General features: G+C 37.1%; 2 protein-coding genes across 5 annotated transcripts in view; one reads left to right on the top strand and one right to left on the bottom strand.

Moving 5' to 3' along the window:
* The window catches only part of TRAPPC12 (trafficking protein particle complex subunit 12), a 50,483-nt gene extending 32,730 nt beyond the window's left edge, over window positions 1-17,753 (bottom strand). Inside the window, exons 1-5 of one of the 3 annotated variants that reach the window (XM_053972970.1) lie at window positions 17,694-17,753; window positions 15,662-16,872; window positions 12,774-12,890; window positions 5,439-5,552; window positions 4,465-4,603 (exon numbers count right to left, since the gene is read on the bottom strand). In XM_053972970.1, coding sequence (XP_053828945.1) covers window positions 4,465-4,603; window positions 5,439-5,552; window positions 12,774-12,890; window positions 15,662-16,867 — 1,576 coding nt within the window. In that variant the 5' untranslated portion in view covers window positions 16,868-16,872; window positions 17,694-17,753. Of the gene's footprint in view, window positions 1-4,464; window positions 4,604-5,438; window positions 5,553-12,773; window positions 12,891-15,661; window positions 16,873-17,330; window positions 17,483-17,693 lie in introns of those variants that run through there. The other 2 variants (XM_053972971.1, XM_053972968.1) reach the window with 2 other exon arrangements.
* An 82-nt stretch (window positions 17,754-17,835) lies between these two features.
* The window catches only part of EIPR1 (EARP complex and GARP complex interacting protein 1), a 73,961-nt gene continuing 66,171 nt past the window's right edge, over window positions 17,836-25,625 (top strand). For both annotated transcript variants that reach the window (XM_053972967.1, XM_053972966.1), the window contains exon 1: window positions 17,836-17,910. In XM_053972967.1, the coding sequence (XP_053828942.1) occupies window positions 17,869-17,910 (42 nt within the window). In that variant the 5' untranslated portion in view covers window positions 17,836-17,868. The remainder of the gene's footprint in view (window positions 17,911-25,625) is intronic.

Genomic DNA, 25,625 nt, shown 5'->3' with positions numbered 1-25,625 from the left:
TATTAGAGAAATACTTTGGATGGATAAGTGTTTTCACAGCTAACAGAGTATCTCTGTATCAACAGACATAAAACAAGTTTCTCACCACAATTTTTGCTATTTTATAAGCTTACAAAAGGTAGTAACAATTATTACAGTTCACCTTAGACATCAGCGCTGAAAACTTGTTAACAACATGGGTTGGGTGTGACATTCTAGACCATGTATGATATGATTCCCTTAGAAAGACTGGAATTTCAAAACTGAATAAAAGAAACAAATTAAGGCCATGGCTTGAGTAACTAAGGACACATAAAAAATGAAATCACACACAAATTTTTTCTATCAATTTTTTCTTATATTTCTGATAAAAATTCTAAATACAGTGGCTATTACTAATGTCATAATAATAGCAGTAGCGAAAAATGCTAAAACAGTTGTGATATCTAGACTCACACTATTTTATATAGATAGAAAAAAATATTATGTATATATATAAAATTTATGTTATTTTTTTAAACAATCACTATCCACCCAGAAGTGCCATCCTATCGCAGGACACACTAGTGTATCGCTAGTCACAACACTGCCACACTTTTAAAAACTTGTGTTGGCATTGAAACTAGAGCTCAAGGGAAGGAATACACTATGAAGTAAGTTTCTAGAACACATACAACTAGATATTTAATGCCATGTTCCTAATTTAGGCCCTTCCCAGCAGAGAATAGAAGACTGATTTTATTTAGGGGAATACAGATGATGCTGCATCATCAGAAAGAAAATGAAAAGGGTAAAGGGAAAGAAACCCCACCCCATGTTACATAAACTTCTGGTCAGGGGAACAGAAGTTCAATTTTTACTTATGCATAGCTTATTTTTTCCCCCATTGCAATACAAAATAAATTATTCACAAGTTTTCTAGCTTCAGAAGACTCATGTTGGTAGCATTAACTTTTCTGGAATTTATTGCTCTATTAACCAGAAGCAAGCCCAAATCACCTCATAAAAGAATGAAATAGCATTTTAATGTTCCATTTTAATTGTTGGCTCTCACAGGTTCAGAAACACATAGGCATTACCAATGGAAAGGCTGTCTCAGGTTAGGCAAGCTATCATATGAGTTTATTATGTATCCCAAGGAACACAGACACAAATGGTATGAATAGAAGTGGGTCAGACTGTGTAAATATAAAGTTAAAACACTTAAAAAAAATTCCTGAAATCCATCTGACATGAGAATGGTGACAAAAATTCAGCCTTACGTATCCCACGTGGAACAATGAAGATGTGCAGGAAGCAATCTGAAACAGGGTTCCTGACCTAAGGACCTACCTATCATGAAAGAAAAATATATGAAAAAATAGGACTATTTAGCTTCTTTATGCAGATGAATTTAAAAGAACTAAACCTATAACTAAGGAATTTTAAGATTTTACCAGAAAATGAGAACAGCCTGTTCTCTGCTCCTTATCAATCAGGAATGATCTACAAGTGCCTTAACCAACCCCACTGGCCAACACAAGGATCCCTGCAGAATCAGCCTCCTGAGAGGCTGCACTCCTACAGGCAATGCAGATAGTCAAAGAGCCCATAGAAACCAGGAAAGGAAGATTGTTGTTTTTATTAAATTATTATAATTACCACTAGTAGGAGTAGTATTGCCAAAGACCTCATTGTCTGTGTTTATGGGCATCCTGGCTGATATCACAGGCAGTTTCAGGAGTTCACCCAAACTCTAATGTGTGCAACATCTTGCTTTCAGGTAACTGAAATCCTGATACACAGACAACAATACCAAACATAAACTAAACACCGCTACTGAAACCATGGGGGAAAAAAATAAGCCATGCAGAACAAAGAGCCCATAGAAACCAGGAAAGGAAGATTCCAGAATGATTAGATCTTACAGCCATGATAAAGACAACAATAGTGGGGTCAATGCACATCATAGCTGCAAATGCCATACAAAATATGAGGAGGAAATGAGGATTAGCAGCAGTGATTGAAAGGGAAACAGCTTTAGGCGAGTTTCAGAGGGAAATTAAGAGGACTACGTTGGCCATGTTAAATTACATTAATGGAAAGGCATCTTTCACTTTTCATACAGTTACTTGTAACTTAAATTCTTTGAGACAGATCTCTCAGAGATTAATCGATGAAAGGCTATTCTCATTGCTGTAAGTTTTGAACTTCCCCTACTTCCCGCATAAAACCAGAAAACTTCCTAATGTACTATGTTTCTTATTATGAATATTTTGAATACAAAGAAATTATGCAAAGTATTAACTGTATCACAATTAATGGGAACATAATTTATATCTATATTCTCTCTTCTTAAATTGACTTTTAAGTGCTTACTTCATTTACATACCATGAATCAAAATTAAAATTGTTGAAATTAAGCCGTTTCTTTTAGGCTTATTACACCACAAAATGATATACAAAATTACCAAATAGCAGTGGATTGTGTATTCATACTAATATATTTCAACTAAAATATAGGAATGATTTATCTGTATTTTATTATTTAAATTAGCTGGTTAACAATGCATGTATACTAAATTTCTTTATCCATTATCCAGCATAGCATAGTTTAAGGCTAGACAAAAAACAACTGCTTGTGTTCTCCTACATCCCTGGAAATGCTATTTCTCTCTCCTCAAAACTATGTAAAGAATGTTTAACAGCTGTTCCCACATAATAATCACATATATGGATTTATATGAGATATCTACAACTAGCAGGTCAGCTCCATCCAACCTTGATCCTACTTTCCTTACAAGTGATCAGATTATGGTCCCAGTTGGTATGTTCAACTGTTAAAAATTAACTGAGACATATAATAATGAAATAGACTATCTTCCTTAAGCTCACCATTTTTCACCGTCAATATCCTCATAACTTTTATGAAATAGCCACAGTGGTTAAGTGGTTGCTCCAGGATCCAAAGCTCAGTCACAGGACAGGTGATTTGAACACCCGGCCAGACTGTCCAGAGCTGCTGCTCCCTGCATCATCTGTGGCATGAGCACTCAAGTACCTCAAATACTGACATGACCTGCAAAGATTTTTCTTATACAAAATAGTTTATTTTTAATATTGAAAAAGATGTGGAGACATACATATGGTCTGTGGAAGACTACTATTTCTATAGCATCATGTGTGTAGCTGCCCTAAGAACATTAGGTCCAAAAAGCTGTCCAACCTGATGACCAGGACCTCTTTCACTCTTCCAATTGACACCATTCCTTCCCAGTGGATTGCCTGTGATTACCTGAAGGACGATGAGTAACGTCAGAGGGAGTTGCTCTAAGCAGTCCACACTGGCCTTTCTGGGCTGCAACTGATCTTTTGCATCACTATGCAAAATAATCTGCAAAAAATCGTGAACTCTCTGACACCAACTTCCCTTCCTCAGAAACCTCAAAATCTTCTACTTTTCTAGGTTACCCATCTACCCCAAGGCTACCAGCATCTCACATAAAATGGACTGTAATTTTTCAGAGTGGCGCTGCCTGTAACAACTGCTTCCTCCAAATATTGTATTACACATTGTGGTTCAAATAAGAAAGCCAAAGAACATTAAGAACACTCAACAGCGTACTTGCATCACTGAGCTATTCTTTTCTAAATAACAGATACAGAGAAAATAAAATTTCAAAATAGTCTGAACAAGAGCAAAATTGCTCTTAAAAATAGCAATTTTTCTAACCTAGACTTCTGGAGAACTAGAATATCCTGAGTAGTGGAACTATGAGGTTAACCTATGGACTATTTGGAGCCGTGGGAAGTAGTGCATTTGTAACTTGAGGCAAACTGCTTATATAGAATTGAAGCTGGTGTTTTTGTTCTCTTCAATAATAAGACACACAGTAAATCTCTGATTTTACTTACTTTCAATTATTTAGCAAATAATATTACATTTAACCATGTTTCAATTAAGGAGAATTTTTAACTTACTTCTAAATTTTGGCTTTTTTCTTTTAATCCTAGAAACCAGGAAATAACACCTGCAGTAGCATATGGATGTGCAAATATTAAAACCAGCATAGTGATGCTACCTGGATGAACTGAAGAGAAAAAAGCTTATAGAATCTGTTTCCACAAACTCTCTCATCGTCTTTCAAGCCTGGTTTTGGGTAAAACGAACTATTCAAGTTTGGTAGTTTTTAATTTCAGTATCATAGAAGTAAAATATTATATTTACTTGTTAAAAACATTCCTCTGTAGCAGCATCATGAAATACACTGCCTACCTATATTGCTCTACCTGTTGTTACTTCTTATCACTACCTCCATAATGCAAGCAATACTTTAATGTACTTATCAATCATGTTCTTCTGGGGAAAAAAAACCAAACCAAAACCAACATAATCCATCGCTCTCCAATGCTTCAGCCTTAAAAACCCCCTGAATCCAACCAATATTTTATAATGACTGTTAAAAATGGAAAAAATAAAAGCATTTCATAAATCAAGTGTTTTACCTTTACGTCCAGGGTATACGTTAGGGTAATATTCATAATAAAGATCAGGCTGGTCTAAATTTCCAAATGGTTCAAATTCCATTTCTGCATTTTGGAACAGATCGAGTTTTACCAGCAGTGCTAGTCTCACAAACCACAGCTAAAAATTAATACATATAAAAAAGGGAAAGACAAGGTCTGTTATTAGCTTCAACCAAAAGCTACATCCAATACAATTTCAACTTTTCAACTTTTTCTGATAAAAGCTGAGTAAAAAGTTTCTCTAGTACTGAAAAGAATCAGGATTTATATTTACCTGCTCTTTCACATAGTACTTTTCAACAAATCATTAAAACAAAGCTCAGAGGACTGATGTTTAATTGTTTGTAAAGATAAACAAGATTTCTTCAAGATTTTGAAGATGAAGTTTAAAAATTAGCCTGCCTCAAAATTAGAACATCTCTCTTTCAAATGAGTTTACATGTATGGATTATCAGTCTGGTATTTTAACTGCTTTTCCAACTTTACAAGGGTATCCTTAAAACCTTTTGGTGAAACTCCATGAGCTTTATAATCACTAGGGTCAAAAACATGAGTTCTCACCTGGTCACATCTGAATCACTTGCAATATTTTATTAATTTGGATTCTTATCTTCTAAGCAACATGAAACGCATTTCTAACATGTGCAATCTTACTATAAAGTTCACAATCTAGATAGTTCCATGAACTTTAGTAGAGTGAGTCTTCCAAAACAGCAAAATATATTCCATTTTACTAATGGAAAAACCTTTAAAAACATAGAATCAAGATTGGATTTTCCTTAAAAAAATTAAGTTTGTTTTAAACGAAGGCCTACTTTACATAAGCAAACAGAAAAAGTATCTTGCTAAAATACTTCAATAACCACAGTTTCTATGTTACAATTAGGAAAAGGAGTTTGATCATGTTATGAATATTGTTGGTAAAAAAGTGACAAGGGCATATTTAAACATACCTGTAAAGAATCTGTTGTATGGCTAGCAGGTAGTCCACTTTTTTTATAGCCTTGACCATGTGCAGTTAGAAGCCGCCCACACAAGTCAACAGCTGCCCTCCAGTTTTTACTGCTCTGGGAAGAAGAAAAGAATAAGTAGCAAAATCATCAAGTCCTTAAAATGCACAACTGCTGATTTTGCCTGCAGCAGCGACATGTACCCATCAGTAATAATGACAAGGTCAGAAGAGCTGGCTGGTGAGAAGCAGAATGTCATTTGTCAAAGCTGCATGTCTAATCAGGCAAAAAGGGAAATCAAGTATTAATATCATCAGGTCACTAAAACAAAAGAATATACAATAGCATATGGAATTCTAAACTTAAAGCTATATCATGTTTGATTATATAAATGAATATGCTATAATATTCAAAACTTTGTTTTCTCCTAAAAAAAAGGAGAAAAAAATTGCCAGCCATGTATTATCAGTAATATCGAAGTTACTCTATGGTCATAAAATATTCAATGCTCATTCTTATCTCACTGACTTCAGCATCTCAGATTATAACCCCTAGTACAGTTCACCTAATGAAAATAAACTTTTAGCATTGTTCAGGATACAAAATCCCTATAAATCAAAAACAAAGAACAAGGAAGAATACAATGCATAAATGATAAAATCAGAACAATAACAACTGTTTCACCTACAAAACATAAACATTTGAATTTCCACTGAATTACTAATTTCAAAATACTCTTATGTTTTTTTATTCATAGAACAAAAACATTCCTAATTATACAAATCAAACTATACTCTCACACTGTTGATCAGTTTTTCAACAGAAATATCCCAATAATGTTTCTGCCTTGTATAGTCTGATGCAACAAACCAAAAACTTAAAACACAGATTAATGCTTCACAGGTTTTAAGCTGTTATACTCTTCTATTATACAGAGGAGTTTTTAAAGAGACATGTATCCAGTAGGTCATTGTAAAGTAAATATATGCTATTCCTGAAAGTAATATATTTTAAAATAGTTTCTTAATACATAAAAAATGTAACTGTAATAGAAAATAATTATGTTGTCTGATAAAATGTGAAGGAATAAAATACATTTATATTGGTTGTTGCAAAGTCCAGATACTAATCTTGAATTGGTTTTTTATTAATTTCTCTCCAATGTTTTAGAAAATGTGTTGACACAGCAAACAGTCACACCGAAAAACCAGTAGTAACAACTGAAGAGTCTCCCTAATTTCTGGGCCCCATTTTGCAGCCACACAGGCCGCAAACAGGCCACAACAGAGATCCCCATGCACTAACCACCTCACCTCTCCTCCCTGCATTGTCAGATGCCAGATAAAGTTGAGTTCCACTGGAAATGTACAAGTCGGCTGACAGCAAGACCATGAACCAGCATGGCAGACTCTGAGCCATCTACTTTCTTATGGAAGAGCAGGAATTGATAATGCATTATTATATCCTTCAACATCTACCTGTATCAACTTAGAAAAGATGAAGGATACTGACATGGGTTACCTGAAATTCATTCCTATTCTGGAGAGACAAACTCCATTCTTATTATCCTTAGAACAGGAGCAAACACAAAAACTAAAAAACTGTTAAACTAAAACTGCTCGACTTCTCTTCCCAAGTGAGAGTTAGGATCAAAAAACAATAATGGATCATTTATGACCAACTCAGTTGCTGCAATCTTTTCAATTCTATTTCAGGCATGGACAAAATATACTTTATTGAACAAGACAGCTAAGAGAAGCAAGTCTGACAATTATTGTGCAAAGAGTCTTTGCTGGAAGATGAATATTTGAAATGATTTCAAAATGAGAGCTGCCTGCTGGTCACGAAGCATAATTCTCTGTGGAATCTTAATAGAAGACTGCTGGCAGTACAACTCTAATTTGACATTAACTGGACAAATTATTGTCTTAGGCAAATTGTACCAGACTTAAGAGTTGCCAGTCCACCAGAAATCTTTATCCATTTCAAACATTCCTAAAAACCTTGCAAGTCTTGCACTTTGGTGCTTTCTATGATCTACAATCACATAGTTCTAAAAATCCAGGTTCCTTATACCTGAATTTTGTTTGTAAGTCATAAGTAGAGACCCAAAGCAAATATGGACGCTACAGCTTCAGATAAAGCATAAAAAATACTGAAGAACATTCTCAAAGACAAAAATAATTATTCTGTGATGACCAGGATATGGTTGTCTAGCTGTAATTGTGTGAAAACACTAATTTCTCTGAGAAAAAATACTGTCAGCCAAATATTATTACTAAATAGTTCACTAACACAGCAGCAGGCTGGAAGAAGAGAACTACTCTCCACACAATGTTAGTATCATCTTTCCACTCCCCCCAAAAGTATGGAGCTGTTGTTCTTTTAATGAAAGCCACCAGCCATCATGATTTCTGTACTTTTTAAACACTATTAGACTAGATGTTTATCTAGTGAAAGGAATTAAAAAAAAAATCCATATCCATAACCAAAAATTAAAAATCCAAACCATTTCAGTACCAACTGCTGTACACACACCAAAGGTAGGCCAAGCAGATCAGTCATCCACCAGACAATGCATCAGTCCTTGCAGAACACCTCTGTTTCTCAAAAAAACCCAGAAATCCTAAGGGAGGTTTACATACAGACAGGGAAACTGCATAGTAAAACAGATTTCAAATGTAATTCTTCTGTCAAGCAGAGAGGCACGCAGACTGGAAATCTACAGAAAATGTGTTCAATGATGAAAAGGGAACTCCTCTGATACACAAAGACAATTTATAACTTTATTCAGTCTCTCAGGAAAACCACTGACATTTTCTCCAATAAATACTTGCTTCTTAGTACAGAAATTAAACCTCTTCCCAAAAGCACATATTTACAGTTTGTGCTGCTCCCACAGTCTCTCAAATCAGCCATAAAACTGCAGGAAAATGCTCACTGATTTAGAAACAAAAGAACAATCCCCTCTCCTATTTTTAAGGATAATTTATAACTTATTAAAGTGAATATGTATGTTATACCACCGTATACCAGGTTTGTTATATTTGAAAATATATGCAAAAGCACAACATTACTCGTGCAAAAGTAACAATATATGACTTCTATAAAATAGACTCAGAGGGAGTCATTAACTCTACATTGTAACACCATTAAAGTGATTAAAATGTCCTCCTCCACTAGCTATGACATGCTTCTCCCCTGTAAATTACATTGGTAGAGCATTTACACATCAGTTAAGAAAATGTAGATAGTAACCCTTTCTTAGTCTAGCAGCTTGAGGATATTATTCCATACTTGGAGGAAACATTACATATTTACAATGGCAGGATACAGCACTCTTTTTGTAAGTATGTGATAATACCTCTGAAAGATTGAATTCCTCTGGCTGCAGGCACCTTACAACTCCAAACATCACATGGACCTCTGGTAAGCAAGATTGTACTATTTGTTCAAATGAGGGTAAAAAACCAGTCTAAAATATGGAATAGCAAGAACCAACATAATTGCAGCTTGCACCTTGTATTTGCAACTTTAAAACAAAGCAACACTGCGATGAGATCTTGCTTACGTTCATTTGCTCTGGATGTAAAGGCACATTCCTATGCCAGATTAACAAAACGTTTTAGAAATTGAAAATCCAGATTTTCTGTTTTAAGAAATATAAAAACTTATCCAGTACAGATATATAACTTTATTCACAAATTATTATAGAATTATTGTGCAGAACTGCTCCAGCAGCCCCTTATCTCTTTAAAGCCTTAAAGTTGTAAAACTAATTCACCTACACCACTTCCACACCGTTTTGCTACCAGTAGAGCATTTCCTATTCACTGCTGCCCATCCCATAGAAGAAACTGAAAATGTGGAAGTACAGTTGTTCAATAAACCATCTTTGGCTTATTAGCAAAAATCTCATTCAAATCATCTAGAGACCAAATTGATGCTGAACAATTTTGTTTACCAAGTTTAACAACTTGAATTCAGTTCCTGATGAAAAACTATTCATCTTCGACATGATGCTACTGTTGGTGATCTCATCGGAAAAGGTGCACCTTTGGAAGTTCAGCTTATCAACTTCTTCATAAATTTTGTTTTCTGACAATTAGTTGTACTTGAGGAAGCTTTTGCAGACTGCATTATGATCCCCCCAAACGGACATCAGTCTCCAACATTCTTTGCTGCAAGCACTAACTGCATCTTACTCACAGAAGTGTTTTTACTTAAATGTTTTTTACTGGAACTTTTACAGCAATGTGAGAAGGTACTACTTGAGAATGCACCTTGGAAACAGTCCAATATAAGGTATTCCTTTGTGGCCCTGGTTAAAAGAGGTGGTATCTTCATTTGTAGATGTAACCTAGGAGGTGGTACTGTCAATATGTAAGGACCACATCACTAAACAGGGATCAGATGATTTACAATATCAGAAAAACAGACAAGGTAAAACACAAGGCTTATGTCATTTACAATGTAATGCGCTGAGTTGTGAGCAGTGATAACAAAAAGACGTTAGTTTCAATTGGGAGAGAGTCTGAGAAGAGTTCCAAAGATGATTACAAAGGCATCCATGATGAGATAGCTAGAGAAGGGTTATTTTTTTGCTTTAAAAAGAGAATCTGAGAAGTGGAAATGCCATGGCTGTCTGTTCATACAAAGTAGCAGGGGAGAAGATGCAAATATTAAGGAAAACAAAATTACTTAAAAAGCAACATAAGACCAAAACACTTAAATTATTGTAAACAACTTTAGGTTTGATTACAAAAAGATTATGAGGGAGGACTGATTAGAATGCCTTTGATTAACAACCAAAGGAATGAACTTCTGGAATAGCCTTTGAAAGTAGAAGCAGTATATTTGTATTTATTAAAACAGCCAAATAAGCGAACAGAATTAATCATATGGTAGAATAGAGGCGCTTCAGAATTGTAGCTGAAGACCCATGGTTTGAAGATTTGGTATACTGGTGAGCATATTTTTCCATCCATGAAGGATTAAAATAGTAACTAGACACTAAAGAAGCAGTTTCCTCTGAAGTAGACAGGCTCAAAATACTGTTTTTATTTTTTCCTTTTTTTTTTTTTTTTTTTTTTTTGTTCCCATAATGCAATGGAGTTTGCCCAAGATCATCTGAGAATTTTATCCTAACACATTTCTTCATAATGGGACTAAACATTCACTTTTGGTTTCAGCTGTCACTAGTGTCTTCCTACAGAGTGTTGGGACTTTTAGATGGGAACCCATCTAAATTTAGGTTGTGATAAGGGACTGTACTATAAGTTCTCTATTGACTTAAGAGTTCAGACAACAACTCACATGTAAACACCTAAGTAATAGGTATCAGTCTAAAGGTGAAATTTATCCTAATTCTAAGCATTTCTCTTCTGCAGTGCAAATGCATTCAAAGTACACTCTTCTAAGTTACTGCAAGGGATTGAATTGGGTGACAAAAAATCTCATGTTCATGTGTAGCACAAAAGGATACCAAATAAACAGCTAAGGAAAAAAAATCTCCACTTTCTGGAAACTGCATAGCAATAGTCCCAATATTCACTAGTTCTTAATATAAATATAAATTTTGCCTGCAAACTGTCCTTTGCATTCAAAGATTTATTTGCTGAACATATTTGGTCACAAATTCACTCATAAAGAAAGTAAAATTTGTGACTAGTAACAGAAAAGCTATTATATGCCATTCTGGCCTATTGCTTATGTAAAACGCATATATCTTTTTAGTTAATATCATCTAGCATAGGATTTTAATGTTTTAAGTCTGAAATCCCTTAAATTTAAAGACTATAGTCAATCAGAAATAAATTTTCCACATTTAGACTTTAAGAAGAAATGCAATGTTTGCAAGGGAACAAAAAAAGACCAACTAATTCTCATCATAAAAAGAAAGGAGTTCTGCAAATGAAACTGAGAAAGTTATTTTGCATACTCAAAACCAGCCAACAGCTAATGACTGAAAGCCTTGAAAACCAAAGAACATTCTAAGTTCTACCCAAATGGTTTCTATTTTATAAAAAACCGCACAGTTCTAAATAAGGCAATTTAAAAAACTCAACAACAACAAAAAAAACCCACAAGTAACATAATTAAGTGCCATAAGTAACAAAATATCCTACAGCTGCAGACTGCCTCCTAGCTTCACTGCTCTGTGTCTAAAAGCTTTAACACTACTCCTCTGATGCTTAAGAGGAGGCGCAAATCAAAAACAGTATCAGCAACAGCATATTAATTAAGGTACAAGACGGTCTGCAGCATAGAAGAACATCTTGCATAGACACCACTAACAGGCTAAATAGAAAGGCATTTCCCACACATCAAAAATTCTCTTCCAGAAGATGGAAAGTAAGTGTGGAAAAAAAGTTTTTCCTACTTAAGACACTGATGGGTACAAGACTTTTGCATAAGATTATTTTCCCCTCTCAAGTCAAGTAAAATACTGAGATAAACAAAAAAATGTGTCTAGGGTGGAGAATACAATCTGTTTTTTCATATTTGGTTTCTAAAATTACCTCTGAATTCCTTTAACGGTGTTTGCTGAGACCCCCTAGATTATTCCTAACATGACAAAAAAGTCATCTCTTTGGGAGCTTTACATGTAAAGTCACACAATTACATTAAAAGATGTTAAATACTAAATACAGTCTGTCCTGATAATTCCTCACTACTTTTCCTCAGTAATTTTTCATCCATTTTTTCAGAAATAAAGTAAATCCAAACCATCTTGTTATGTCATCAGATTAAGTAAGGCTCAGTCATGTAGTAGTAATGAATTTTACACAGGAACACAATGGTTAAAGGAACAAGGCAAGGTTTACAAGGCTGCTAGACACAACTATTTTCAGAACAGAAATATTTACGTTAATGAAAGGATTAAGTTAAGCTTTCCTCTAGAAGTAATTTGCTTTAATTTTCTGCACTGAAATAAAAAATCAGGCAGTTGAAATCATCATACCAGTTTGGCTTGCCATTTACAGCTTTTATGTCTTTTTGTAAAACACTCAGGTCAAAACATTAAGTACATACACAGGTAAACAAAAACATGATTAAAATCTGTTTTGCAACCATTTGTATTACATAAAAACTCACAGTCATTTAAAATACTTTTTTGTAACTTTTGCATGTAAAAAAATGTGCACTATGTGATTTAAACCCAAATAGTTAAACCCCAGTGTCATTCCCATTAAAGACTACTGTAGTTTGGCTAGTACTATTGAAGAGTCAGGAATAGACTAATACACAGGTTTTTTTCTCAGTTCCTCCTCAGTTAGTAGCTCCCAATTATCTTGAGAGAAACACAATATGTATTATATGATGATTGTTACTTACAATTAGCTGTTTTAAGCCTACAAATGACTGCTCTACAGAGTTGGCATTTAAAACTTGTCTCTTCACTGCAGCCTGATCCCCCAAGAAGCGAAGCATTAGGTCTTTTACTGCATCTCCCTTGGTGTTCATGGAACAGAAAAAGAAAACAGATAAAGAGACTATTTAAAACATCATTTCAACAAAATTAAATGTTATGTTACGTGTGTAATAAATATAACTGCATGTGTATATACAGCATTGGAATGAAAACTTCTACATTTACTCTACATAATTTGCTATATTTTTTCTTCCATGGATAGGTTTCAGTTAGCATTGACACATTCAGGTTTATTTGCTTCTTCTACTATTGTGATTCACAGATCTTATAAAATATTCCTCAAAGCTCTTATAAAAACCAGAAAGTTTTACAGGTTTTTGTAATGTATGTTAACATTGAAAGGTGTAATCTATTGATCAAAAATAAACATGTACACAGTAAGTTAGCCTTAAATATCCACAGAAAATAAACTTTGAGAGATCATAAACCAAAGTAAACAGCAACCCTTCAACAAGTGTTTTAAATTTCAAAAGAACTAGCTGCAGGCATCAGTCAGAGAAACTGGGCTATCTGAGCTCAATAGCTGTTTGCCTAAAAAGAGACTGAACTAGTAACAGCAGAGCTTAGCTGTGACAAAGACAATTGACATTAAGTGTTTCAACTTTCTCCATGGACAGTGATGGGATATATATTTGTGTTTTCTGTCTAGCTTCTTAAGGAATGAGAACTACCGTTTCACTACATGGAAATTTTTTACCTCTAGTGATGTCACTTACCCTACGAATAAACAAAAGATCTTCCTGACAGAAGAGCCCAAAGAATTAAGAAAAGAGAGTGTGTGCAGAATGACATAAATACAGGAGAATTTTTAAATCCCCCTAACAGTACTTTTGATCCAACAGTCCTTTGGTGTAGGAAACAGTAAAAATGAATGTAATGAAACAAAGGACAATGACAGAAGAGAGGAACTCATGAAAAAAGGTGTAATGGAAAGACTATAAAAAGCAGAACTCAGATTTGTTCTGACACTTTGAGAACACTGTTACAAAAAAAACACTGTTATCTTTACCATACATAACCCAACATAAGTTTAAAAAACAATGTTTTTTAAATTATTGTCAAAAAGTAACATGCAGCTGAAATAAAAATCATTCAGTATTTTTCTTGGTGTGATTTATCTACGTAAGACGTGTCTTACAATACACTTTCTGAGCAAGCAGGGCAAAAAATAAAGTCCCAAGCTCGTCAGTACATATAATGTGAAATTTCAGTCCTTCCCTGAAGCACACTTAGAGTTCGCTCACTGCAAATGCATTCTTCAAACAACTTCTCTGTCCATTGTATGTAGCTTGGTTTAACATCTTGCATTAACATTCATCATTAGCAAACTATTCATACCAAAGCTGTAATGACCCTTGTTGGAAGCTACTTTAACATTGAAAATATACCTCCCACAATGTTTCAGTTGACATTTCAAGCACTCTACAATTACAGTTACAGTAAAATGCACAATTTGCAATGCTATGGTGTCGCTGTTGAGGCAATGATACCAATGATACCAAACTAGGAGACGTCAAATCAGTCAAGGCATGCACTCAGGCCACAGAAAAGCAGTAACTGAAAGTGAGGAAGGTTTTCTAAACATAAAGCACTTCAGAACTTGTCCCTGTGGACATGTCTAGAAAACTCTTATAATTCTTAAACAATAAGGAAAGCATTAGGATTTCCTTTAATTCCATTGATGATTTTACATCAGCAGCAGTGTGGCGTATATCTAAACTGGTATTTATTGCTTGTGACAGAAACCCAAGATTTTTCAGATAATTCATCTATAAGTCTGGACCTGATTCACTCCAGAAACTCCTCTGATAGCTCCTGCAGATTGGGAAGTTATTGCAGACTGCTCTCTGCTTGTATTTGACTATTGACTGATGGTCTTTGTTATGCATAATTAAGGATTAAAGCATCTAAACGCTCAACACCATCTATCTACACAACAATTCTACTATCTAGAGGCATAGATATCAAAGAGTAGGATTAGCCTGTTTCAAGAAAAAAGAAAAAAAAACATCATGATGGTTAGCCTGGCTGAGCAGTCAGGATAAAACTACTTCATGAGAAATCCTGAATACATGACAGTAAAATTTCCCAAATTCTGAAAAAAAAAGCTTTATGCCTTCTCACCTGTTAGAAATTGATAGAAGACAAAAAATTACTTTTCACTACTATGCTGTTTGCTTTGTGATCTCCTCTAGTTTTTTTCTTTTAATTTTAGGATTATCCCTTCCTAGCAGCTTGCTGCAGCACTCAATCTTTCTTAGAGGTTATACCTTTCCATTGCTTGGGAATGCAATGGAAGATAGAAATCTTAGGGAAGATAGATATGATGCCATTTCAGTCAGTGTTAACATTATTGAGACCACTGCGAACATGAGTGAAATTATTTCCCACTCAATCACAACAGGGAATTCCACAAACAAAGCTGTTTGCTTAGACTCTGTAGCACAGCTTAGAGGTGTGTATATATTCCAAATGTGAGTATTATCTTACTAACTCAGAGGACCAGAAATAAAGTACTTAAAAATACAAACAGCTTTGGCTTCTACAGAAACTGTCAACACTGGTTTTCAATGCAGCAAACAAATGTCATTATGAATAAATGAGATCTGGTTTTAGTCTCTTCCTGTACAAGGCAGCAGTGACACTGCATTTTCTAATTAGAATTGAAGTAATACACACAAGGTGACCATCAGCAACAATACGAAGTACTATGACACACAGATTATAGGACAGATCTCTACACTATTTCTAAAATATAATCACAGAGGAAGATCCAGTAATAGACTCTTACCTGGATATTATCAAATTTTAATCCAGGCATGGTGAGATTCTCCTTGTCTATGAACACAGCGCTGTATTGTTGTGTGGCAACTGAAATGAGAACATTTCTTGTCTCCTCACTAGGAATCCAAGCATCATTTCTTCTATCTAGTTCACTCATATTTAAGGCTGTGGCAAACGGGTCATCACTCCCAGCAAAAACAGCTTGGATTTGTGAGAATGGCTTGGGGGATTGAGTTATTTCTATAGATGATGGGGGACCACCTGCTTCAGGTCTCCCATTTTGCACAGGGAAAGTAGGGTTAGATGAAGAACCATCTCCACCATTAGAAAGAGAGGACATTTGCTCTGGAACTGAAGAGCTTGCACTGGGATTACTAACAGAAATAAAATTAGATGTCGTAAATGAATCAAAAAAATCAGAGGCTAAAGTATTAGTGTTAACAGTGTCACCAAAGAACTTGCTTAGACTAGGACTTGGTTGAACCACCTGTGGATTATACTTCACTGGAGTCTCTATTATACTACTGAAACTGGGAGATTTCACCATCTGAGGCTCAAAACCATCAGGCAGGAACAACTGTGGCTGGGAACCAGCATTGTTTGCTTGGCTGAAGATGGTGCACACAGGAATGGGCTCAGCCTCAGAAGACGGTTTGGTAGTACTGGGTGACAACATTTGGTCCTCAGGTGTGCTCTCATCAACATTATTTGGTTTTGTTTCAACAGGAACGTTGTTTCCCAACTTTGGTTCCTCCTTCACTGCTTCCTGAATTGAGTCTTCCTTTAAAGATGCCTGATCATCTGTTCCAATCTCAGAAATGTCTTTAGGAGTTTCTTCATGTTCCGTTTCACTCTCATTACTTAAAAACTCTTCTTTATCCACTTCTGTTTGTGTTTTTTGATTATCTTTAGCTTCCATTTGGTCTACTATGTCCTGAAGACAACCAAGTTCACCTGTGTCATCTTCACTATTGTTCGGGGAATCTGAAATAATGACACTCTCCATCATTTGTTCATTAAGTTTATCTACAAAATTATTTGAATCCTCTGATACAGTTTCATTCCCTTCAGACTCAAATTCATCTCCACCAAGATCAATGGTTTCCTCATGAAAGAGAATTTCTTCCTGAGTTTTCTGCTGAACTATGTCTCTGCTGTCATCTTCACCTGAGGTGCTCTTTGCATCCTTAGCACTGCTTTCATTATTCTCCATAGTAACTGAAAAAGGAGAAGCAAACAAGAATTAGTTTTATTACTTGATTATTGCTCAGGTGCCACAGTGAAACTCCTAAGTACCATATAAATGATGAAATTCTTGCTTTAAAATTTAGTAATTTCACTATTTCACATCTCCCCCTTGACATTTTTCATTTAATGTCTAATCACAGAATCAATTCTGAAAGTATTTTTTCTTTATCTTTTCTACAAGTTGTAAAACTATTGAGATTGAATGCCTCCCACTAAACACACTTGAAACAGTGTTATAGGATGGTATCAGAGAATGGTTTGATTTGGAAAAAGACCTTACAAGACCACCTGATTCCAAACGCCCTACCATGGGCAGGGACACCTTCCACTAGACCAGGTTGCTCAGAGCCCCATCCAACCTGGTCTTAAACTCCTCCACGTTTGGGACCTCCCCAGCATCCCCGGGCAACCTGTTCCAGTGACTCAACATTTGCTTTCCTGGTCGCAAAGACCCGCTAGGTCCCGGTTTCAGCAAAGTGAAGCGTGGGCTCACGGCTACCACCGCTGCAGCTGCCGAGCGCGGCCCGGCTAAGCAGGGGGAGCGCTCGGCGGCGGCAGCGCCGCTCGCGAGCCCCCGCAGCCCCGGCCCGGACCCCCCGCGGCGGGGGTGGGCCCGGCCTCCCTCACGGCCTCCTCCTGGCACAGCCCCAGTGAGCACCCGCCCACCCGGACGCCCTCAGGCCGCGCGACCGCTCCGCTCCATTCCATTCCATTCCATTCCATTCCATTCCATTCCATTCCATTCCATTCCGCCCCGTCCTCTCCTCTCCTCTCCCGTCCCGTCCCGTCACCTCCGCGCCGCCGCCGCCTCCGGCGCCGCTCCCCCCGCACAGCGCCTGCGCTCGGGCCGGGCCGGGCGGGGTTGCGCGCGCGCAGCCCCCGGAAGCGACCGGCGACGGGCCGCGCCGAGGGTCAGAAAGCATCGGACGCGACGGTGGCTGCCTGGCCGGGCTGGGGGGGGTCGCCATGGAGGACGACGCGCCGGTGATTTACGGGCTTGAGTTCCAGGTGAGCGAGAGCGGAGGTCTAGGGAAGGTTTGCAGGTGCCGGTCCTGCCTTCGAGAAGACGCTGGCCGCGGCGTCGGGTGTGTGTAGTGGGGCAGAGGAGAGCCCGCCCGGGAGAGACCGGCGTCCTCCCCCGAGCCGGGACCGGGGCGCCACGGGCACCGCCGGGTTGTGGTGGCTTTTGGCAGCCGCGTTGGGGTATTTAAGGGCGGCTGGACAGCGGCCGGGAGTCGTTCCCGCTCCAAAGCGCGCTGGTTGCAGGGCGGGCAGGGCCTGGCCAGGCTCCTTCTCCCCGCGGTGCCTGGGGGGCTCCTGCCCGGGCACCGCTCCCTGCTCCGCCTCTGGAAAAGGCTTTGTCTGGCGCTGGAGTGGTTCCAAAGTACTGTCAAAGAAATCCGTGATTCTGCTTTGTCAGAAAAAAAGATTTAAAATTGCTTTTCTGAGGAGAGAACACGAAACTGTTTCCAGTAAGTTACAAATTGTAGTTGGTTATGCCCTACCATAAATCTGCGTGAACTTTATGGGATCTCCCTGTGAGATCTATGTATGTGCATTTGTCCCATGCGACAAATCTGTCCATCACTTCGGTATTTTATGGCTGTAAGGAAATGGAACTGTCTAACTCAGAAACTTATTGATCCTCCTCTTAGAGGAACACAGGTGTTGTGTTTAATGAGGTTTCTGTAAGTTCTGGGAAAGCAGTGTGAGAGGGACCCTAATTCATTCCTCCTCCTCCTCCAAAGGGCTTTACTTGGCTGTTATGTGTTGCAGCTGGCTTATCATCACTAGCCATTATAGTAGTAATACCTGAGAAGAAAACCAGCACCTCCTAACAAAGCAATTAATTCTACAGTAGATGTAGTAATAGAAATATCTACTTTTTTGCACTTTTCCTTTGGCACCTTTGCTAAAGTGTTCATGAAAAGTAATGTACACAGCTTCTTTGTAACAAATGTCCTGCATACTGAGTAGTGCGCTCTGTAGTCCTGACTATACCAATAGATTTCATTAGTAAATTTTGTAATTTTTTGGTTTTCCTCTTTGTATAGGAGCTGCTATGTAATGTTCACCTGCACTAAATGTTAAATCTACTGAAATCTGATGAAGTCTGATAGTATGTTGTTTTGTATGATTGAATTTTGTGATTGACTTGAGATGGCTGTAACTTGTACTTCAAAATTAATGAAACTTATACTTAAATCTCTTTTGCAGAAGAGAATACATATCCTGTACTTAATAAAATTCATAGCTTATCTCTAGTAAGTCACATATAATCCATCTTCCAGGAATTTGGGCAAGCTAGTGTGTGTTGTCTGGGACCTCCATGGACCTGTGTATCCTGCCCCCTCCCATACCATGTATCTGCTACACACTTCTTGTCTCCTGTGAAGTACGTAACTTTTTGGAGTTGTCTGGCAGGAGGGTAGGGCAAAAGGATTAATGAAGTGGCTATAATAAAAGGAAATTACTGTTAATACAGATCACTTAGGGAAAGGGTGAGGAAAGATGACTTATGTGTAAGTCAGAAGGGGAGCGTAGAGACAAAGACTCTGTTGCTGATCTCCATTAATTCCCACTGTGTCTTTAAAACAAATTGCATCTCTGTGCTTTTTGAAAATGGAGACACTAATATAGAAATTGTAACCTAAAACTGACCTGGTTTTTCCAACTTCCATCTCAAGGTCTAACAAGAAAGATGATTTTTTTTTTAAATCATCATTTCTTCTGTGTTGCTAGATAATAATGGTTAGCTGTATCATCACAATTACTGCTTTTTGTCTGAAAGCATCTCTTCAGACTAATTTTTCAGCCAAGTTTTAAAAATTTTGGCTTTGCTTCTTACATTTGGGCTCCAGCAGTCAGTAAAAGTCCATCTTTGGCCACTGGAGAAAGTATAGTTTTGTAAATGTGCTTTTCATCTGATCTAATGTGACCATGTTCATAGGAAGATAAGCTGATTACTCTTAGATGCTATCCACCAACTAACTTAACATTATTTCTGCATGGTTTCTGTTCATTTCTATGTACAGAATGTGTTCTGATCTATTGACATATATAAGGTAACTTAGAATAATGAACATTTTTCTCTTTTTTAATCTCTTAGGTGTGTCTGTAAGTAATATGAACATTGTACAGACATGCAAATTATGTGTGAGTGACACTTTTTGTGACTTTTAAAAAGACAATATCACCATAGTTGCTCTGCTTGACTGACTGCAGTAAAAATGAGAAGATTACAGTGGGTGGTGAATGAAAATGTGAGATACTCCTTGAATTGAGGTACTGAGTGATACGACTGTGGCTCATGATGATGAATACAAAGCAACAGTAGCAGCTGCAGAACATTTCAATACCAAGGTGGTTCTTCTAAAAGGAATCTTGGTAGAAATAATCAGTATCCTCAATTATAAGAATGTGATGAATGAGGTCCCAGGAATATTGGTGAGTGCTGTATTTTGTCAGTGAAATTATGTTCTTGTCCCATGTAGAGTTGACCTGGGCTTTATTCTCTAACCTGAAATACATGGCATGTCTACCCCATGTTGAATTGGCTTTCATTTTCAGGGAGTCACAATTTTCCCCATGTTCTTTCTTGAGGGTTAAAACAGTGATGTTTTGAACAGGTGTGAAAGCACCACTGAATGTCTCAAAATACCATGTTTGCCTTAGTTTAAGATTGACTGGATGACACTTATACCCCTGGAAATGAGCAGTGGGAAGAGGTGCTTTCTGGGATAGGCGTTTGGCTCAAGCCTACATCTTGCTTGTTTAAAAGCACGCAGAAGCCAGCCAGCATTATGAGATGAGGGAAGAGGAACATGACTTATGCCAGAGAGTGATCATTTTGGAGCATGTGTTTGGTACATTTAATGGGTTTTGGGGGTGCCACAACACTGAGCTGAATTTCGGCATGCTGGATGCTCCTACTGTATGTTGCATGTCAAAAGTAAATAGACATGTGAGGAAAAAGGACAATGAGTAGGAGGCAAGGACCACAGAAAGCTGCCTGGCTGAGCACAGGGCCATAGTGCTCATGGGCAGCTCCAGCAGCACCCTGAGATAGGGTCTGGCTGAAGCAGGCTTGAAAAAAGTGTGCTGATGCTTTGATAGAGTTAGTGTTCTGCATTGTGGTCATTATGCTTCTTGAATAAGTGATACTTGGCCAATTTTGTGTTGTCTGTTAGTTGTTAACAGGTTTTATGAATGTGAACAGACACTTGATTTTTTAGGACTTGCCTGCTTGCAAGAATAAGATGAAACTTAATTTCCCTACAGCCAAATGTGTTTTCTTAGAGTAAGAAACTTAAAGCAAAATACTAACTGAAATAGATTGAAAAGTGGAAGACCTGTGACCAATGTGTGTACACCTACCTACATCAGTATGTATTGAGACTAGCTCAGCTGACTTACCTGTGATGGAGTAAAAGCCAGGTGTAGATTTACTAGAAGTGGTAAAAGGGGTCTTCCCTGGAAAATGTGTGTTGCTTGTGAGCTCCTTAGGGAAGGCTGTGCTGGCTCTGTTCCCAGTATGGGAGTGCAGAGCCTATGGACAGTGGTGTTCTCTTCCCTGGGGGAAGCTTTTGTGGTCTCCTGTGGGTTCAGAGAGAGCAGCCTAAGCAGAATGTACTTTAATACTTTTGGTCCAGCTTTAGCAATGTCTTTGGAAGACTTACTTTGAAAATTGAATCAGTTTAAGAAACTGCCTAATAATGTCTTACTAAAATTCCTAGCTTTTGTGTCAGTTCTCTTTCTTCTCTAAGATTACTTGCCTCATGAGTGCCAATCCTGTATATTTTAAGCCTTTGTGGTTTAAAGTGTTACTAGAGGAACAAAAGTAGCTAAGTGGCAAAGCTCTCTTAACTAATCCCCCAAGGATCTTCATAATGCATGAAGTAAAATAGTTGGAAAGTATTTTTAGGTTCCTTAAGCAATTAGTAGGATCTTCCTAGTGTTAGGTGTGGTACAGAAAAATGACAATATAAAGATAAAGTTAGGTGAACTTAAAGGAACTTTTTACATGATGATTGTTACCTTCATGAGAAATGAATGAGTTTTCTGAGGATGACTGGGCTGTGCAGGTCTTTGTGTGCGGATTGCATTCGTCGCTGTGAGGGTTTACAGAATCTGTCAAGCTTTGGAATAGGGTCAATGCACTAAATACGTTCGTAGTGGGAATTCTTGTGCTGTGAAAGACTTCAGGAAAACAGCTGTCTGAGAGCATTGAAGGTAACCTGGGCATGTGTGCTGCCCACCTTTTCACTGATAGTCACTGCAGCTTATTATAGTCACTGTGAGAGCCTCCTACTGTGGTGGGAGAAACAAGGCTGTCTTACCTAAGTAAAAATCAAAGTTGTACTTGAAAATTGAAATTGTGCCAGAAGGCAAAAATAACATTCATGACATTAGCGGACTGGGGCTTGTCTAGGGGAGCAGAGAATTTGTATTCTGCTTTCAGAATGAGGCATCAGCAAATCCAGCTCCTCACCCCAAGTAGCAGTACACTAGTCCTGGTTTTCAGCATAAGCAGATGGTCAAATAACTTTAAATTCAGATTTAGGGATTGCAAGCCAAATAATGTATCCTTACATTTTGCATTGTAAGTTCACAATTTGGTAGTACAGATTGATTGTATGAATTTCAAATGATGCCTGGTTTGATGAATATTTTTTGTTTGTATTAAATGTAATACAAATATTCAAATGTTGAGATCTGTTTGTTTTCTTGTTTGTTAATACCAAACCAGTGCAATGCATTGGCACAACAACATGTGTTGAGCAAGTACTTTTTTGTTTGTCTATTAATGCCCTAAATAGTAACAGTCAAATTAACAAAACAAACAAACAAGAAACCAAACTACAACTTTGTGCATTTGGCTGGTGTTTCAAAAGATGTTGAGGAGTGAAAGTTTTTCAGAAGAAAGTATGAACAAAGTGTAGAGAATCAGTGCATTGCAGTTCCATAATGCACTTAGTTTAAACCAACCTTCTTTACCCCTTTTGTCATTGTGTTCTTCTGGATCATCTCTTGGTGTTGTCAAGTACAATAGTCTCTATTCTATTTCTTTTTATCCAAGGTTTTTATTTTTCTGCAAGTGGCCTAAATTGTCAAGGGCAAGGTAGAAGGTGATCTGTGCCCAGCATCACACTGAGCATAGTGTAGGCATAGACATGATGCCCAGTCTCCAATTAGTCTTACCTGCGTTCTGCTACAATGATTGTTGTTTCTTTTATTTTGTCTTGATACAGCTGTCTGTCATGCTTGTGTCCTAGGGTTTTAAATGTCCTTTACATGTGTATTTACTGTAGTAGATTTGCAGTTCAGTTGTCCTGTTTTGTATAACTCTTGCTTTAAAGATAAATCTGAAATTTGGACATGTAGACAAAAATTCTTTGTGGTTCACAATGTTTTAAACTTTGCTTGCTAATATTTTTTTCCTAGAGTTAGACCTTCTTTAAAAATGAAATGATGTAATTGCATAGATTGTTGCATTGTCTAGCACTATCAGTTAGATAGGATGTTGAGAGCATGTGTAAGGATTACTGTTAACTTGCTGCTTGTATCTTTCAGATGTGTATTCTGGTTATTTGCTAAGCATTATGCCAGTTTTTTTAGTAAGTAATACTTTAATACCTTGGATAGAATCCTAAAATGGTTTGGGTTGGAACAGACCTTAAAGATCCTCCAGTTCCAACCTCTCTCGGCCATGGACAGGGACACTTTCCACTGGACCAGGTTATTCAGAGCTCCATCCAGCTGGGTCTTGAACTCCAGGGATGGGGAGTCCACAGCCTCTCTGAGCAACCTGTTCAGTGCCTTAGCATTCTCACTGTAAAGATTTTTTTTTTTTTAGTATCCAATCTAAACCTGCCTTCCTCCAACTTAAGGCCATTGTCCCTTGTCCCATCACTATGTGCCCTTGTGGAAAGTCCCTTTCCACATAAGCCTGGTAGTAAACTCTTTTTGGGCTATATACAGTTCTGTGTTCTGTGGGTGCAGACTTATAAAAATAATAATTTCCACTGGTTTAGATTAATCAATATTCATTTTACTACACTTTTTTGCTTATTTTCTATCTATGAGCTGCAGTCATAAGGCAGGATGCTTTATGAAAGGTTCTATTTGCAACCTGCTCTGGCAAGATGACAGAGTTAAAGGCACTTTCCTTGATCTTGACAGGACTCCAGATTCAGCAGTATTGTTCATTACAAGGATTACTTGGTGTCTTCATCTGTCGAAAGAACTTCTTTTTGTCTCAAAGTAACTCAGAGTAGACAAAATCACACATATTTTTGTGCAGGAGACACATGGAAGTCGATTGTGCTGATATTGATATTATGAATCGGAGTCTTCTGAATTTATGAAGGCTTGATGTGTTTGAATTTTGTATCTGATGTATGGATGTTGCAGGGATTTTTTTTGTCAGGGAATAAACAATAATGTTTCTTCTAGTGAAATGTGTCTAAATATTTTTTTTTCTCATGCCCTTTTTTTTTTTTTCTTTCTGAAAAATGGAAAATTATTTTAAGAAGAGCTAGAGAAGCTGATGATATAAATGTTACTATGTATTTACATAATTTTATTTTGGGCACTTTGTGTCCAACTTTATGCATTTTTGAAAGCAGCCTGACCAGATCTACTTGAAAAGCTTTGACAGGGCTGGAAACCTCTTTTATTTCTTTATTTTATTAAAGATCCTGGAGGTCTCTACTTCTCTTTGATGTATAAAAACAACAGAAGCTTCTTTGATTGAAGGAGATGCATAGCTGTTGGCTCATTTCTAGCGTTTTCTCAAAATAAATCAAAGCAGGTATTTTAAATGAAAAGAAATGTTTGCAAAGATCTGCAAATATAAATTCTGTAAAAGACAAAAGGTTTTCTGCAATAATCTTGATGGACTAAAGTTGTCTGTCAATCAGGAGCACTCTAGACTTGTAGATGAGTGCTGCATAAATAAGAAAGTAAAGCATATTGGTATGGATTCACACTGATCTTTGATCTGCATGAGTATTTTGAACACAAACTACTCATTATGTTCTCTAGTTTTTTTTTCCCTCACTATCTAGATATTATATATGTAGATATAGGCTATTAGTTTGTTACTTATGAGCTTGTTGCATTTTTAAACTTTTTATGCTTCATCTTACACAAAATATTACACAGTTTAAATTATACATTTCAGATACCAGGAAGGAAGTATCTGCTCTATACAAGTCCAGAGATGATTCTGAAAAATGAGTTTTTCCTTATTGCTATTGTTGGACAATGCCTTGCATGGCTTTGCTTTATTTCAGAAAAGACAAATATCTTTAAGTTGCTTTTCTAGAATTAAATAGCTCTAAACTTGGGTATTGGGATCTAATATATTCCAGGTATTCCCTTCCAAGCTTTTAGATATCAATTTGAAAATAAGTTTCAAGTAGAATGATATTGAAGTCTTCCTTAATCCAAGGGTAACAGGCTGCACAGCAGGATGGCAGTAAGAAGGGCCATTCAGCAGTCACCTGAATCCTTCATCAGCATTTGCTTGAAATACTTGCCTTAGTGTCTGGAGAGATCTGAACTATGCCAAATGGGATGTGAATTACAAGATTTATTTTTAGATTAAAAATTCATATTAAACAATATTATTAAGGTATCTTTTGCATGGAGAAACAGCAGATATTCCTCAGATATATAGTTGCTAAAAATGCCTTTGAGTATTAGTTTACCTTCCATTT

This window comes from Vidua macroura, chromosome 3 (assembly GCF_024509145.1).
Source record: "Vidua macroura isolate BioBank_ID:100142 chromosome 3, ASM2450914v1, whole genome shotgun sequence".
Classification (NCBI taxonomy): Eukaryota; Metazoa; Chordata; class Aves; order Passeriformes; family Viduidae; genus Vidua; species Vidua macroura.
The sequence above is the reverse complement of the archived record's forward strand: the minus strand, read 5'-3'. Positions and strand labels throughout refer to the sequence as shown.